The 18,336-nt window shown below is 40.7% G+C and overlaps 1 protein-coding gene across 4 annotated transcripts in view; it reads right to left on the reverse strand.

The window, feature by feature from the left end:
- Window positions 1–3,126: 3,126 nt before the first annotated feature.
- The window catches only part of EIF2B3 (eukaryotic translation initiation factor 2B subunit gamma), a 135,604-nt gene continuing 120,394 nt past the window's right edge, over window positions 3,127–18,336 (reverse strand). For all 4 annotated transcript variants that reach the window (XM_070745800.1, XM_070745803.1, XM_070745801.1 and 1 more), the window contains exons 11-12: window positions 14,643–14,746; window positions 3,127–3,336 (exon numbers count right to left, since the gene is read on the reverse strand). In XM_070745800.1, coding sequence (XP_070601901.1) covers window positions 3,284–3,336; window positions 14,643–14,746 — 157 coding nt within the window. In that variant the 3' untranslated portion in view covers window positions 3,127–3,283. The remainder of the gene's footprint in view (window positions 3,337–14,642; window positions 14,747–18,336) is intronic.

Consider the following 18,336-nt stretch of genomic DNA (forward strand, 5'->3'; position numbering starts at 1 on the left):
ACCTTATAAAAACTATGCGACCTTCCTTGTGGAGGCAGGAGGAAGCCATTACTCACCTAATGCATAGAAAATAGGGATTACATCAAGGATTGCAATTTCTTCTTGAAGTTATATTCCAAACATTCAACCTAAGGTGACAAATTAAATACAGCCCTTACACTGGATTCAGACCCTTCACTTCTTCAGGTTTACTATTCCATATATATGTTGATCTTGGGCCCTGATACTTGTATAAATGAATGATGAGCACCTTGCATCACGTGACAGTGACATTTCTGTTGAAATCACACATTTTCTTAGCAAAATTACACAGTATCTGTCTGTATTGTGATGTTTGCATTGTTATTTCATGTTTGCTAAACAACAACAACAGAATTGGAAGGGACTTTGGAGGTCTTCTAGTGCAACCCCCTGCTTAAGCAGTGTTCTGCCAGACTCTCTGGTAGGAGCCTCCCAAAAATTCAAAGGTACAAATTTCAGACACAAACACGTTTGAAAATTCAAAACAATGTTCTTTATCACAAGATTCAAAATAAACTAAGCACTCTTTTTGTATTGCACAGAGCACTCGTCCCAAAACAACCTGGTAGTTTGTACAAGTCCCGTATCAGTTCGTAAGTACTTAGCTTGCAGCTGTAAAGAAAGTCACAGCCCTTCTTCTTCCACGAAGTGAAACATACTTTGCTCTGCTTTGGTTTCAAAGTGGTGAAAAGTCAACAAAGGCCGAAGCCAGCAAGATATTCACGATCAGATAATTCTCCACAACGGCCAAACTCACACGCTGCTATTTACAGCAGCAGCACTAATTAAAGCAACCCCACCCAACCACAGGTGGCCTCATTTTCTCTGGTAATAATCCTTTAGTTGTTGCTTCCTATGCATCACTCTACGCATACGTGGATATGTCATTAATTCTTGTTCTTGTTTTTCCTTCCTGTCACTCAGGCCTCCTTGGTCAGAGGAGACTTCGTCGGCAGATTCCACTGGGAGCAAAACAGGCCTGCAGCATGCGGATGTCTCCCCCACATCCACCTGCACATTCCCCGGGGCAGGAGCTGGGCCAGAGCTAACCACAACAGGCAGGAAACTCTACAGACAAATAGCCATCCAAAATCTCCTTAAAAATTTCCAGTGTTGGAGCATTCACAACTTCTGGAGGCAAGCTGTTCCAATGATTAATTGTTCTGTCAGGAAATTTCTCCTTAGTTCTAAGTTGCTTCTCTTTCCTGTTTAGTTTCCACCCATTGCTAATGTACTAATCAATCAAAGAATATACAGGATTCGACTTAGGTCATTTTGCCAGTGTGAAGTGGGTTACAAGGGAATAAATTAAAGAAAGCATGAACAAGCGTCTCAATTTGCAAACTGAAATATGTAGTGAATCACCCAATATGCTAGTCTCAATTTAAAACCTTATGTTTTGTAATAGCACCCTGGTTCTGTAAAGATCAAGACCCCCAAGTGATTATATTCTTTTTCAGTAATAGACTTCCCTTTATGAGAAATTCAACATGAGAATGCTTTGGAGAGATTGATTTTCCCTTCAACTGAATAAAGAAAGGGGGATGCAACTTAAATTTTTTCCTGGCAAAGTTAACAGATTTGCCATTTTATACACTTAACAAATGTCATGCAAACCAGGCACCAGAGAAGCTTGTGAGGTTAATTTGGGCTAGCAGAAGTATGTATTGCATCTGTGTACACATACACACATGGAGAGCTCAGAAACCTTTCATCTAAGGCAGCTGCTGCATCACATTTTCCCAGTCTAAGCCAGTTCTTTAATGTGGTTTATTTTTCATTTATGAAGGATTGGGCAGGGCTGGTTTATAATTTTGACGCTCCTGTATGAAACAAAGAAACAAAACAATTTTTTTAAAAAAGCCCTCCCGGAGGGAAAACAAATAAGGAAGATTTTTATCACACCAACTAATGAAAATGAACCAGTATACCTCTGGGTCAACAGCTGGAGGCCTTTACAGGTGCAGATATGTGTTTTAGAATCCTACTTAAAAGATCCCTGCAAGCCAAACATTTTAGGGAGAAAACTATGTGTTTCCAAGAACCTTGAATTCATCATGCTTCAGGCATATTTTAAAATGTTCATTCTTGTTTTTCATCATTTTCTTATAATCTACCTATTATTGGCTAGACAGATAAAATGTAACTTCATTGTAAATAAAATATTAAATAGAACTCACATATGATTAGAATTATTGCACTAGAATGCCTGTGTAAAATGTGGTCCAATGTAACGTTTTAAATCTAAACAATCACTCTGTGTGTTGAATGTTTGGCCAAAAATATTATAAAAGTAGTTTGGGTCAAGACTGTTCTCTCACATGGCCCCCAACCCAAACATTTTGGATTATAAATTCAACATCATCACTGCATAGTTATATTTTTATACAGTAGACTTCAAAGTTACAAGAACTATCAAACTGACCTGGCGATCTCAGAAAGGCTGTGCAAAAGCCAATAGTAATTGTCTCCAAGTAATTACTTGTCTACTAGTAGTAATTGTCTTAGTGGTCAGGACCCACTTAATGATGATCAGATAATGTGCCGTTATGGGCTTCTCCCAAGCTGGAATGAAAAGGCGTTTATTATACATTTTTGGCAAAATCTAATACTCACTGTTGGCTTTCACATGCATATTGTCTGCAATGTTTTTCCTCCTTTTTCCAGTTTTTTTATGATTGGAATAGTTTGTACAATATTTTTTGGAATTAGGGACAACAGAAGCTGTTAACTACTTCCGCTCAAGACAAAGATAAGCACGGTACTCACAGACCAAACTGATAATATTTTTCTGACCCTTCATCAGTTTGCACCCCATTTCTTCTGCCCTTATGCAATGTTTTTTAACCTCATATGCAAAGCTGAATCGACATGCACTACCTTCCTTTTCTAATTAGTGGTCGGAGAGCTGGCACTTTCATTGCAGATACTTTGGCTCAGCTGTTCTTTTGGCGGAACGCAATCTGTGTGGTCCTTGCTCTTAGCTTGGCTGGCAACAAAATGTGTTCACTGCATTTACAGGAGCCCATATCACCCTCTGCAAAGCAGCCTGCCTGTCAATGAGATGAGGAGTGGGGTGCTAGTTAAGTGGAGGAGACAGACAGATGCCATTGTAAATATTTCTTTATTAAGAGGTAAAGAAGAAGTCGGAGCAGGAGTGGCTGTCAGCGTCGGTGATGCCAGGAGAAATTCATGCAGCGCAATCTCCAGCTGAGCTATTGGTTCAGGTTTGCCAGGAATCCATCCTTCAGGTCTGCCAGACTCATATTTCCATCAGCTGTTCGGTGCCCATAATAACTTCATTTGCATGTTTAGCTGCAATAGAGAGAAAGAGAGAGAGAGAGAAAGAAAAAAGAGGTGGGGGAGGTGTAGCATTTAGGAGAGGCTAAAGTTTAAAGGTTATGCTACGTCCACTGTGACGCAAAAGAGACGATGTGGTGCATGTGGCAGTGATGGGGGTAAAGTGAAAGCCTCAGATATAATATTCCCAGCTGAGTCAAATAACCTGATTTCAAAGCTCGAATGAGAACATTTTCAATTTCTGAATCACTGCAGTCAAGCAACACAGCTGGGATAGGAGCAGCATAAAAGGAAGGTAACACTCTCCAATCCTAAGCACTGCCCAACTTTCTTGGGTTAGCCTTACGTGGAATTGGGCCCAGAATCAGTTTTCAATCCCTGGTTGAGAGGCAACGCTTCTTTCGGCTGACTTCATTCTGTTCTCAGAGCCAGATAGGAATTTACAAATTCTCCACCTCCCCAGAAATTTTTGATCCGGCTGTCTTTTATTTGCCACTGGCAGGGGCTACAGATGCATTCAAACCGCACAGAAAAGAGGGATTAAAGAAGGCACTTTCAAAACTGTCCCAGAATTTGTTGGCACAACTGTTTTAGACCAAGAGCATCAGTGCCAGGCTGGTTCGGAGCCACAACAGAATGTGAGGGAGGTAGGGTTGCCTGGTCCAAGGGGCCGAGGAGCTCCCACCTGGATGGCATACAGCCATGATGGCGAACCAGTGGCCACACGTATCACACGGAGCCGTATCGGAGGGCATGCAAGACTTTGCCAAAAGTCGCCCAACGGACAAACCGGACATTTTGGAAAAATGCACTTCCGGTTTGCCGTTGGGCTGTTTTTTGCACTCCTGAAGGTTCAGGGAACCCTCCGGAGTGCAAAAAACAGCACAACGGCAAACTGGAAGTGTATTTTCCAAACTTCCAGTTTTCCTGTTGTGTTGGGTTTTTTTGCACTCCAGAACTTCAGGAAGCTTCCCTGAACCCTCTGGAGTACAAAAAAGAGCATAACATATTGTCAGCCACCCTGAGTCTTCGGAGAGGGGTGGCATACAAATCTAATTAATAATGATGATGATGATGATGATGATGATGATGATAATAATAATAATAATAATAATAATAATAATAATGTCAATACAACACAGCAAACGAGATCACTATGCTGGATTTCGTATTTCATCACCAGTCGGGCACTTCCCAAGCACCTAGAACTGCGTGATGTAGCGGCGAATTATGTTTGCTGATCCCAGTAAAGTGGCCTTTTGCAATTGACAGATGGAGATTTTGTTAATTCCGGTGGTTTTCAAATGTCCGCTGAGATCCTTTGGCACTGCGCCCAGCGTGCCAAGTACCACTGGGACCACTTTCACTGGCTTATGCCAGAGTCGTATTATTATTATTGTTGTTGTTGTTGTTGTTGTTATGGCAAACTGGAAGTTTCAAGTTTCAAGTTTTATTAGATTTATATGCCGCCCCTCTCCGAAAACTCGGGGCGGCTAAGTGCATTTTCATTTGGGAAGTGCCCGACTGGTGATGAAATACGGGGCAAAAACTCGGGGCGGAAGTGCATTTTCCAAACTTCCGGTTTGCCCATTTGGCCATTTTTTTCACCTTCAGAAAGGCCTGTGCGCATGCACGGGGGGCAGCGCGGGGAGGGGGTGTGCATGCGTGGGGAGAGAGGGAAGGGTGTTGGCACGTACATGCATGCTAGCACACACACACCTTTTGGCACGCAAACCAAAAAAAAGCTTCGCCCCCACTGGCATAGAGAATGCAGCACTTATTTCTTAGGGAGTGCAGGAAGAATCAAGACCTTGGAAAATGTAGGTGTGACAGGTTGACAGAAAATCTGGGCTCCTGCAGTTTATGGGTTACAGTATTGTGTATAATGGAGCCTTTTGGGCAAACATAAGGAGAACATTGACTCTGTTCCAAGAAACTCCAACATGGTACTGGATAAAGTGACAAAGTATCCCCCCCCCCCCTACACACACACACACAATGGATAGCGGATATCTTCTGACAGCATCTCTCCTTGGGAACACTGCCTTGGGAGAATATGAAAGCATCTCCTTGTTATTTGCTCAATTAGCCCCAGACAGATTGCTGGTGGTGGTGGCAAAGCTAAGCCATAAAAGAGGAGGTGGAAGAGAAGGAGGAGTGTGTGGGAAGAGAAGAAAGAAGGGGTTAGGGCCAAAACCCAGGACCACCACGAAGCTCCAGCCCTCAGGGGCTCAAAAATATTCAGTTTACTCACTCAATTACACACTGTTTCATAAATCCTTTAAAATAAAATACAGTACAATCCCTGGCACTAAATTACACACCACTGCCGAAAAGACTCTGTGGTGTAGGAACACTTTTTTAAAAGCTGGAGATAATATTTTAATAATAGCTTCTAAAAAGAAAACGTGAGTTGAGCATGGGCACGAAGCTACAAAAAAATGCAGGATCACGTATGCGCCTCCATGAATGGGGCTTTGAAGTGCAACTCTTTTGGACCCTATTACCCTAATGAATATTAAGGTGATAGAAAGCACAAGAGCCTCGAGGACACTAAGAGCAAATGCAAGAAACACACATTTATTTATTTATCACGTTTTGAAGCTGCCCATCATGCTCACAGAGGGAGGCACAGGCAACCAGATCCATATGTGCAGAGTTCAAGCTAATTACTTTATTATATTTTCCTTATTATTCAGGAATCTGCCCAGACTGTTTGCCTTCTCTTGGAAGCAAATAGACAAAGATCTATGAAGCTTTGGAGGTGGAGCGGGTGGTGGGTGGGGAGGTCAGTTGTGGATTTCTTGTGGTTGCACAAGAATTCAAGGCTAATTCCCCACTTGAGACCTCCTCACTGCTTGGCTATCGTCCCAACCCAGGTCTCTGGGTGTTGTATACGTAGGAGAGAAAGGTCCTGGAAAGTACGTAACTGGGAGAGAAAAAGAAAACAGGCTACAGTAGTCCCTCGCTATATCGCGCTTCACCTACTGCGGCTTCACTTCATCGCGGGTTTTCAAGAAATATTAATGAGAAAAATCATTCGCGATCTTCGCTGGTTCGCGGGTTTCTGAGGAAGTCGATCGGCAGGTTTTTCAAAAAAAATATATCTAAAATTGTAAATACTGTATTTAAATACTGTATCTAAAATAAATACTGTGTGGGAAGGGTTTATAAACACTTAAAACAATGAAAACTTTGCAAACAATTACAATATAAATACTTAAATAAGTACTATCAGTCGATAAATTCCCCATCACAGATTTCACCTATTGCGGCCGGGTCTGGAACGTAACACCAGCGATAGGTGAGGTCTTACTGTATTTAGCAGAGACAACAGGAACGTATGGCAAATGTGTTCCACTCGGATTTTATTTTGACAGTGGATGGAACTCAGGGCATTTTCCTATTTGCACCAAAGCAACAGCCATTGAGAGTTTTATTGTGGGCGCAATTTGGCATGTTTTATCAACTACAGTGGTACCTCTACCTAAGAATGCCTCTACTTAAGAACTTTTCTAGATAAGAACTGGGTGTTCAAGATTTTTTTGCCTCTTCTTAAGAACCATTTTCTACTTAAGAACCTGAGCCCAGAAAATTTTCCCAGGAAATTTGAGACCGGCACGAAGGCCCGGCCAGTTTCCTGCCATTCCCCCTTTAATCCCGGCCATCTCTGGTTTTTCTGGGCTGCCAGAGGAGCCTTTTGGTGGCGCTTAAGGAGGCTTTGGCAGCCTGTCATTCAGGAAAAAACTGTTTCTTATGTGTCTAGTTGTTATGGTGTACAATGCTCTATAGCAGTGATGGTGAGCCTTCTTTGGCTTGGGTGCCAAAAGGGTGCACACGGGCACGATAGCATGTGTGCGTGTGGCCACACCCCTAATGAAATGTCCTTCCCCCCGTTCATGGGCACAACCCCATGCTGCCCCCTCACGCATGCACACAGGCCTCACTGCAGCCTCCAGACTTCCAGTAGGCCTGTTGGGCTGTTTTTCACTCTCCTCAACTTTAAGATTCAGGAGGCTTTCTTGAACCTTTGGGAGAGCAAAAACAGCTGAAAAGAAGGCCAAAAATCAGCTGGCCAGAAGGCGCATTAGCACTGGAATTGATACTGCGCGCCATAGGTTTGCCATCACTGTTCTATAGCATCGTTTTGAGGGTAGGAGTTGAAACAGTTTGTGTCTAGGATAATAATAATAATAATAATAATAATAATAATAATAATAATAATAATGACTACAAGCATAGACATGATGCTGTGGCACAGATGATCCATTGGAACTTGTGCCGGAACTACCATTTACCAGTGGCAAAGAACTGGTGGGATCCTAAGCCCGAAAAAGTGGTAGAAAATGAGCAAGCAAAACTACTGTGGGACTTCAGACTTCAGACTGACCGAATTCTGAAGCATAACACACCAGACATTGTGATCGTGTAGAAAAAGAAAGTATGGATCATCGACATCGCAATCCCAGGAGACAGCAGAATTGAGGAGAAGCAGCTAGAGAAATTAGTGAAATACGAAGATCTAAAAATCGAGCTGCAACGACTCTGGCATAAGCCCGTGAAAGTGGTCCCAGTGGTACTTGGCACGCTGGGCGCAGTACCAAAGGATCTCAGCGGACATTTGAAAACCATCGGAATTGACAAAATCTCCATCTGTCAATTGCAAAAGGCCGCTTTACTGGAATCGGCAAATATAATTCGCCACTATATCACGCAGTCCTAGGTGCTTGGGAAGCGCCCGACTGGTGATGAAATACGAAATCCAGCATAGTGATCTCGTTTGCTGTGTTGTACTGACATAATAATAATAATAATAATAATAATAATAATAATAATAATAATAATAATAATAATAATATTAGATTTGTATGCTCACAACAATAATAAACAATTTAGTACAAATCCAATAATTAAAAACTGAAGCTAAAACCCACTATTATTTAAAAACAGTCAACACTACTCAATCATACCACACATAAATCTTACTAGTCAACAAAGTTGTGAGATGTCTGTAAATATTTTCACCGCCCTCTTTTTGACTCGTGCAGTATACAGGTCCTCAACGGAAGGCAGTTTGATAACAATTGTTTTTTCTGCAGTTGTTATTTAAACTGTAACTTTTAATTGTAAACCTATTTAAGATTTCTTTTCCGGGGAAGCAATAAATAAATAATTTAAATCGATGAATAAACTTCCATCGACATGAGGAATAAATACCAATTTTTTTAAACCACAGCAGGAAAACACTGGCTCTGCTCCAAAACCTGCACTGTCACCCTTTCTCACACTTATGAGGTGATATCTACGTGCTGTAATTATTATGGAGGAAAGAACAACTACAGTAACCATTTGCTGACCCAGACTGCTTCCCATATACTTCAAAGCCAGGAAAGCAAGAGAAAGGCTTTCGGTGAGAAAGAAGACCACCGCTTACATCTACCAAAGGTCTGACGTGTCTTTCTTTTGTTGGGAAAGAAAACATTCAGTAGGTGCCAAGGCAAACTGGAAGCTTAATCCTCTCCAAGGATTGCAAGCCAGGACAGAAGGAAAGGGAAGCGATATTCTTAGGAGAAACAATCAAAATGGGGGAGCTCACTGGACTCACTAAAGAGGGAAAAGGGAATAAAGAGATTTATTTCAAGGGGGAACTTTCATACAACCAACTGTGAGAGGGAAGAAGCCGGGGTGAAATTCAATTATTTTTTTGAAATTCTTAACTTCTTTGGGTGTGGCTTGGTGGGGGTGATATGGGTTGGTAGGCATGGCAGGGGAAGGATACTGTAAAATCTCCATTCTCTCCCCACTCTGGGGCCAGCCAGAGATGGTATTTGCTGGTTCTCCGAACTACTCAAAATTTGCGCTACCGGTTCTCCAGAAACTGTTAGAACCTGCTATCTTTCACCCCTAAAAGAAGCATATGCTTCTAAGGTATTTTCCAACACTCTCTCTGACACCTTGGCCTGAGGAATATAGTTTATTGAACTCCAGATAGTTTTGACTACAATTTCCATAATGTTCCAGGTTGGATTTTAGGATATCATAGATTTTTAGTCTATGATATCTGGTTGCCTACATTAATCTAGGGCAGGGATATGACATGTGGACTTCAACTCCCAGAATTCCTGAGCTAGCATGATTGGCTCAGGAATTCTGGGAGTTGAAGTCCACAAGTCATAGAAGAGCCAACTTTGCCTACCCCTAATCTAGGGGAAATGTGTCTCTCTGTGTGGTTACTTGGAAATTAATATCTTCTGTAGAAGTATGACTCCTGATCAGCTCTAAATTTCTCTTCGAAATCAGAGCAAGGGAATTAATGTTTTAGAACTCTCTTTCTCTCCAACAGGATAAGTAAAATGGATTTACAGGATAAGTAAAATGGATAAGTAAAATTTACTGAAACACTGCTGTTTTTGACAAGGTTTTTTCCCCTGGTTCTTGATTTTAATTGTCCTATCACTTATAATTTGCATTTTTAACTGAAAGCTATCACTTTTATACATTACAATTACAGGTAAATGTTGTATTTTAATGTGGGAGTTTTTGTACTATTTAGAATATGCTAAACTACATTAATGCTGCTTTGCAGATAAAAATCATATAAATATCTCTCAGTGTCTATGTAACTGAATAAAATGCATATTTGTAGATACATTTTAAAATTAACAAATAGTGGTAGCAAATGAAGAGATTTTTGCATATCAAATATCTCTTTGACACCTTTTTTACAGTTATAAAAGACTGAATAAACAGATTGCTTGCTGAAGTGTCTTATTGAACTGGGAAGAATTATTTGCATGCCAGAAGATAAGCTATTGAAACATAGAAACATAGAAGATTGACAGCAGAAAAAGACCTCATGATCCATCTAGTCTGCCCTTATACTATTTCCTGTATTTTATCTTACGATGGATATACGTTTATCCCAGGCATGTTTAAATTCAGTTACTGTGGATTTACCAACCACGTCTGCTGGAAGTTTGTTCTAAGCATCTACTACTCTTTCAGTAAAATAATATTTTCTCACATTGCTTCTGATCTTTCCCCCAACTAACCTCAGATTGTGGCCCCTTGTCCTTGTGTTCATTTTCCTATTAAAAACTCTTCCCTCCTGAACCTTTATTTAACCCTTTAACATATTTAAAAGTTTTGATAATGTCCCCCCTTTTCCTTCTGCCCTCCAGACTATACGGATTGAGTTCATGAAGTCTTTCATGGTAAGTTTTATGCTTAAGACCTTCCATCATTTTTGTAGCCCGTCTTTGGACCCATTCAATTTTATCAATATCTTTTTGTAGGTGAGGTCTCCAGAACTGAACACAGTATCCCAAATGTGGTCTCGCCACTATGTTTTTGTAATGCCATTTCTTTGTCCTACCTTACTTTGCCTTCTCACAGGTAGGTGCCTCCCTACAGCAAAAGTACTTCCATCTTGTCTGCTTAACTAGCTACTCTTTGGGAGGAACTTTCTAATTGATGGCAGAGAAAGAAAGAGCAACTTGTGCAGCAATGCTATGCAGCCATTACTAGCGAGCGTAAAAGCTGGTTTTACGGGAAAACTTTAATTGTTTCAAATGCATGCATGACAACATGCATCTGAAGGGCTCCCCGAGCCCACCTTAAAAGGGAAAGTAGGAAGCAATAACAGGAGATGTATGTGACTGCAGATTCTTGGCAAGCGGGATTTTCGTATACAATCAGAGAGTCGGGTCATATACAGATGCCACTTCATATACACAGCCGATTCCCTAGAGTTAAATTTCTAAGACCTTCCAGATGCACTGTTGCTATTATACAAATGTCATATGGTGATTTGGACTGCTAACAACAAGGTCTCTGACTCAAATCGGCTGTTTACAAAGAATCTCAGGCCACACAGAGAACTGTTTCCTGTTATGGTGGATTCTAAACCAGGATAGACTTCTGCATTCAAAGCAGCTCTCTCTCTCGACCTCTTGGCTAAAGGATAATCATTATTACAGAAGAATTATGAATTTGAAATCACTAGGTGACAAGCAGTCGGGTTATGGTTTCTATTGGAATTTGGATTAGGACCACTGACAGCTACTAGCTAAAGAGAATCTGAATGAACATAAGGTAGAAGTCAACTATCTATGTTATGGACCTCAGAAAGCAAAATATATACATATCAGTATTGATACCATCCATTTATCTTGATTATTATGTTTCTTTAACTTACAGTGCCATAATAAACTAACTTCTCAAATGAGCAATGATCGTTTAGGTACAATACTTATTTCTTTTTTAAAAAAAAGATCTTAACTCTCCAGCTTCAAAAACTATTACATCCTAAAAGATGTACTAACATTCATAATTCTGGAAAGCCTTTTTAAAAAGGATGCTGTGTTTAAGCCTCTCGGGAAAGAAGAGTCAGAAATATGCATCAGAATATAAATGAGAATTTTGCAATAGCAAAGGGAAATGATTTAATTAAAACATTAAATAATTAAATAATAATATTGTGATACTTTAGCTAAGTAGGGATACTCTGAATATTTTAAACTGAAAAAAGAAAAAAAATCCAATAGAAGACTCTGAAAGGTAATCCCATTTTGTTCCTGGCTCATATGAAGACAATAAAAACTGCTGATGCTTCATAATTTAAAATATTATTCATTGGGGGAAAAAGAAGAAGGGCAAAGAAATTATCAAATATTTAATTAAGAGAGAAAACATACGGGGTGAAAAGACAAGCCATAACTACTTTTATAGCAGAATAAATCGAAAATAGAAAATAGTTCTTTCTAGCTATAAAAATAGCCCAGCCACCAAACAAATTACTCGGTAATGCTAGGCATATATTTTCCTGAATTAGTATCCTTCAGGTCTATATTAAGTCTTAAGGATTAAAGAATGTTACTTTATTCTTGAAAACTGATGTTTAAAGCAAAAGAGAGATTGAAACAAACTATACTTTGATGGGATGCAAAACAACATCCAAGTGACAGAAGTAAGGCATAGGACACTTTCCATATCGAAAGAAATGATGACGTCAGCTAGACTTCTTGGGCATTCTATACATTTGGGTGTGTGCTTGGGTGTGTGCATGTGCACACATATATGTCTGTCTGTCTTTCAAACAGATGTTACTGATTGCTTAGAAACATAGAAGATTGACGGCAGAAAAAGAACTCATGGTCCATCTAGTCTGCCCTTATACTCTTTCCTGTATTTTATCTTAGGATGGATATATGTTTATCCCAGGCATGTTTAAATTCAGTTACTGTGGATTTACCAACCACGTCTGCTGGAAGTTTGTTCTAAGCATCTACTACTCTTTCAGTAAAATAATATTTTCTCACATTGCTTCTGATCCCCAACTAACCTCAGATTGTGCCCTATAGTTCTTGTGTTCACTTTCCTATTAAAAACACTTCCCTCCTGAACCTTATTTAACCCTTTAACATATTTAAATGTTTCGATCATGTCCCCCCTTTCCCTTCTGTCCTCCAAACTATACAGATCGAGTTCATGAAGTCTTTCCTGATAAGTTTTATGCTTAAGACCTTCCACCATTTTTGTAGCCTGTCTTTGGACCCATTTAATTTTATCAATATCTTTTTGTAGGAGAGGTCTCCAGAACTGAACACAGTATTCCAAATATGGTTTCATGCGCTTCAAAATATTATCCATCTCTAATTTTCAAACCCATATATTTAGGGATAATTTTGTTCAAAAATCCAAGATACAAAAAAAATCCTGCACAGGGTTTGTTCATACTCTGGAGAGTTAACTGCATTAGTGTCCAAATTAAATGACAAAACGTAGTGTAAATACTTCTGCAATAAGTGTAAATACAGTGTATATACAAACTCAGCCAGTCTTTCCATTACAAATTTTGAAGAACATTGAAGAAGCACATTGCTTATGTGTGTGGGGGAATTACTTTAAACATCTCCTTCCCCACCACCACCATAACCAGTTACTGCTATAGTTTTTTCACAGGTCTACAACCAGTGTTCTCTCTAAATTTTTTTGGGGGTGGGCGGAAAAGTATAGTGTCTGAGCGGCAGTCCCTTCGGGACTGGGCGGCACAGAAATAATAATAAAATTTCCCTCTCGGCTTCTGGGCAGGTTTGGAAAACTCTGAGTTGATGATGATTTTTAAGTGAGCGATTGCTCACTGCTCAGCTTAGATGGAACTATGTCTACAACTAAGCAAAGGAGAACACACCACTTCAGATATTCCTTACAAAGCTTCAGGGTAAGAAGAGGTAATTTAGACACCTGTGCTTTGTCAAACTGGACCTCATCAGTTCACATGGGACAGTTGCCAACCCTCCTTGAAATGTAATGAAAGAAAGCACTTCATCCTTAAAATAGATCTGTTGTAGGCATGCTTTTAATTGGAATAATTCTGTTTCACCTTGATCCTAGCATGACCTGCTTACGTAGACCCCAACAAAGAAGATCACGTTGATCAATGAAACTATGCAGTAGTTGCTAAGGCTGCACTGTGTAACTTGGCAGAGCGAGTAACATCTGAACATAGGCTCACTTATATACACAGGCACCCATAGATTAGCATAGGGTTAGGGGAAAAGTACATGTGTAAGTGACTTGCAATATCTTGTCGAGAGATTGTCTCTTGATTATCTAACACAGTGTTTCCCAACCTTGGCAACTTGAAGATATTTGGACTTCAACTCCCAGAATTCCCCAGCCAGCGAATGCTGGCTGGGGAATTCTGGGAGTTGAAGTCCAAATATCTTCAAGTTGCCAAGGTTGGGAAACACTGGTCTAACAATAATGCTTAAACCTGTGTGAGATAATGGAGATATTAAAATGGTTTCATAAAAATGAATAACTACCTATATTTTGTGCAGTTTACTACTGTCTACATCAGAGGTGTCAAACTCACGTCATGGTGGCATCACGTGACGTATCAGGATCAGAAGATAGGCGCATGACACATCCGGCCCACAGATGTTTGACAGCCCTTGTCTACATGATCTAAGTGTTGTCATTTTGAAATTTAATTTTAATCTACAGTGAGTGAGTAAAAGTGCTTCTGCTATTTTAATTTGGGTTGTACTTCTAAAACTTTGCTTCTGGCAGTTCCTTCTACAATTACTGTCTTATTAAATCTATAGAGTGGATTAAAATTGAACAACTTCATTTGCATGGCTTGAGAGGGCAATTCCAGGAACACAGATGGATTACAGCAATGTTTGTCAAACCTCAGCAATTTGGAAATGCGTGGACTTCAACTCCCAGAATTCCCTAGCCAGCACTGCTGAAGTTGAAAAACACTGGATTAATATGTCGGCCCTTTTAACAATCACTGGTTAGATCCTACTTACAATTGGCTTCCAGGTGCTGGCTATTTCCAATCAAACAGTCCTTCAGGTCACTTCCTTTCTCTATTACTGCATGATGGCAAACAACACAGTTCTGTATGCTGCACCTGTAAAGATAAACTAGGATTTAAAACAAATTTGGAAATTAAAGTAACCATCATTACTGCAACCACGTAAGTGAGGAAGGGATAGGGAAGCAGTGGATCAGAAAGTCAAGATAGCATCTGTGATTTTGTAATTAAAACTTTTCCCTTTTTACATATGGTGCATTCACAGTGCATGATAAGATCCTCGGTGGTGCAGTGGTTAGAGTGCAGTACTTCAAGCTACTTCTGCTGATAATCGGCTGCCAGCAGTTTGGCAGATCGAATCTCAGTAGGCTCAAGGCTGACTCAGCCTTCCATCCTTCCAAAGTCAGTAAAATGAGGACCCAGATTGTTGGGGGCAATATGCTTACTCTCTGTAAACCGCTTAGAGAGGGCTGTAAAGCACTGTGAAGTGGTATCTAAGTCTAAATGCTATTGCTATGTACAAAGGGGCCAGGCTTCAGTGGTCATCTTGACCATTTCCATTGCCCCTAATGGAAGCCCTGTGGAGAAGAGATAGGCAATATATTTAAGTGGCAAAGTATATGGTTTACAGAAAATTAAATCTTTCTCTCCATTTAAAGAGTAGACAAATGAAAGTATGAAACATCTTCTATCCAAAATTCTGGAAAGCCAATGGTCCATCCCAGTTGACAACTTTGGTGAGCATGGTTAAATAATCAATATGTACAAGAGGTATCACAAAGGTAGCTCACAAAAGGGAATCTTTACATTAAAAAAATATAGTAGGGAGGTTTAAGGAAATGCAGAAAACTATTATATGGGTTTAGAAAACCTGGCATAGATGGTCATTGATCAATGACTTGCAAGCTGTGAACCTTGTTTATTTTTCTGCCCATGAACACTGTAAACTACCTCCCAACAAAATGGAAATGTTGCCTTCTGCAGCAAAAATATTGAAGGAAATTCAGGTATTTTTCTCTATATGACCCCCATATACTGGATGAATGAAAGGCAGGGAGAAGAGACAAAGGGCAAGAAATAAACAAAACCCCTATATCAGGACTACAAAAATTCAAATCCTCCCCGCCCCCTCCCATGGCAGCAAATATCTACTAATTGTCATGTGATGTTTGCAGCCCAGATATGGTAGCCCAGGAGTTCAAGAACTATGACACATGAACCAAAACAATTTGGGATTGCCTTTGGTATTCAAGAGTAGTACTAGTGTTTCTTGTGAGCCTTGACTATTGGCAGATAATAAATCAAGAAGCATTAGTGAAAACACTCAGACCCACGTAGAAACACAAGTATGTTGATCATGTCCCTCATATAAGAGGGATGATCAGTTTCCGGTCACAATTCAAAGTGTTGGTAATGACCTTTAAAGCCCTACATGGCATTGGACCAGAATACCTCCGGAACCACCTTCTACTGCACGAATTCCAGCGGCTGATAAGGTCCCACAGAGTTGGCCTTCTCCGGGTCCCGTCGACCAAACAATGTTGTCTGGCAGGCCCCAGGGAAACAGCCTTCTCTGTGGCGGCCCCGGCCCTCTGGAATCAACTCCCCCTGGAGATTAGAACAGCCCCCTCCCTCCTTGTCTTTCGCAAATTACTCAAGACCCACCTATATCGCCAGGCATGGGGGAACTGAGACGCCTCCCCCAGGCTTTTATATTTTATGTTTGGTATGTATGTGTTGTATGATTTTTTAATTGTTGGGGTTTTATATATCTTTTTCTTTTAATATTAGATTTGTCTTACTGTTATATGGTCTTTTACTATTGTTGTAAGCCGCTCCGAGTCTTCGGAGAGAGGCGGCATACCAATCTAATAAATAATAATAATAATAATAATAATAATAATAATAATTATTATTATTATTATTATTATTATTAAGGCAAACCCATTACAAACATATACTCCTGACTGGTGTTTGGCTTTTCAATGCCTATATTTAAGATGTGAGTTAACACAAACAGCTGAATACTATCCTTTACTACTCATCTATGCTGGAACAAAAAACATGTCTATGAAAATTTCTAAAATTTATGAGGTTCTAGGTAGGAAAATGGAGGAATGAGATTTACAAACATGTTTTAATTACTCTTTCCTAGAAGACAGAAAAGGAAAGGGTAAAGAAAGTGAAATCTATTTGGCTACAAAGAGGATATAATCAACAAAAATATTTTGATAGATCTTGATATCAAATATGAGGGGTTCCTTCAAAGTGAAGGGGTATAAATCTAAAATATTGGAAAAGTACTTTTATAATTTACAATATTGATTCCTAGAAGCCAACATTGGTTTGTCAAAAATAAGTCTTGCCAGATTAAACTCAATCATCGTTTACTGGCAATCAATAATCTGATGAGTACTGAAACAATAAGAACAAAAAATATTTCCAACAGTGTGCTTATTAAACTAGACAGTAAGCATAATGAATGAAGATTGAATCTTGGAAGATGAAGCAGTAGTTTGAAACTAAATTAGAGAATTGAATCGCTCAATAAAATGTCCTGGAGCTCCGTTGCTGCCGTAGCTGCCGTAGCCGCTCCTCTCGCCTTCCTGGCTTCGGCTCTGGGACCAGCAAAGGAGCATGTTTGAATGTGGCCAGGGTTTTAGTGCGGGAACGGCAAGGAGTTCAGGGCAGGCAGTGGTTTGGGCAGGCTACGGTTTGGGCAGGTGGCGGTTTGGGCAGGCATCGGCAGTCCCCCGCCACCTCTCTTCCATGCAATCTGCTGCCAATCAATTTCCTTCATGCCCCCTGCTTGACTCATGGGGCAGATAGGCTGGAACTTCCGTGCCTCTTTGCTGGCACGGTGGAATGGGGCCGGAGCCATTTTGTCCCCCTTGCCCTGCCTGAACATACAGTTGCTATGCCCACCTGTCGCAGCTTCAGGAGACGCGGTCTCATCTGGAGCTGCTCCCCTGCAGTTTGTCCCTCCTGCCTCTCGGTGCAAGGGAGCAGGGCGGGCGAGAGGCAGCTGTATGTTCAAGCAGGGTCAGGGGGAGAATGGCTCATCTGGAGTAGCTAAACAACGTTTAAGCAAGGCTGTGCTTGGCTGTACCTGATTCCAGCTATAAAGAACCTGGGCCAAAGGCAGGGAGCAAGAACCACAGCTCCTCCACCAATCCCAACAGTAGCACTCAGAAGAACGGCAGCAAAGCATGGGGAAAAATTGACATTTTAAAAAAACTCCTGACTAATTATCACCCAGGTAGAGGTAGTATGTGGGCTGGCAAAAATGAGTCTGGGGCTGAACTAAGAGATGGGTGTTGTAGAATCCTTGCTGGAATGAAGGACTGCACTCTTGTGGTAAGTAACGGTTCTTTATTAACAAGGAGTAACGGTTACAGAACTAAAACAAAAGACAACATGGCCGTGCCTGGCAGCTATATATATGCCGGGCTGCCAGGCTGAGCCAACCAATCCCCTTGTAGTATTTTCCCGCCCAAAGAATATGGGGCGGGTACAAGGCCTAACTGTCCTCTGGACATACCAGGTGTTGTGAGTGATCCTTGTCCACCTCAGGTCATGCCTGATTCTGAAGAGGATGAACCAGGCCCCTCAGGGTACCCTGCGCCAGGGGGGCTGCCAAAGGAAGCTCAGAGCGAGAGTGAGGCAGACAGTGACTGGGGAGAGTC

The sequence above is a fragment of the Erythrolamprus reginae genome, chromosome 3 (assembly GCF_031021105.1).
Source record: "Erythrolamprus reginae isolate rEryReg1 chromosome 3, rEryReg1.hap1, whole genome shotgun sequence".
NCBI classification, from domain to species: domain Eukaryota; kingdom Metazoa; phylum Chordata; class Lepidosauria; order Squamata; family Dipsadidae; genus Erythrolamprus; species Erythrolamprus reginae.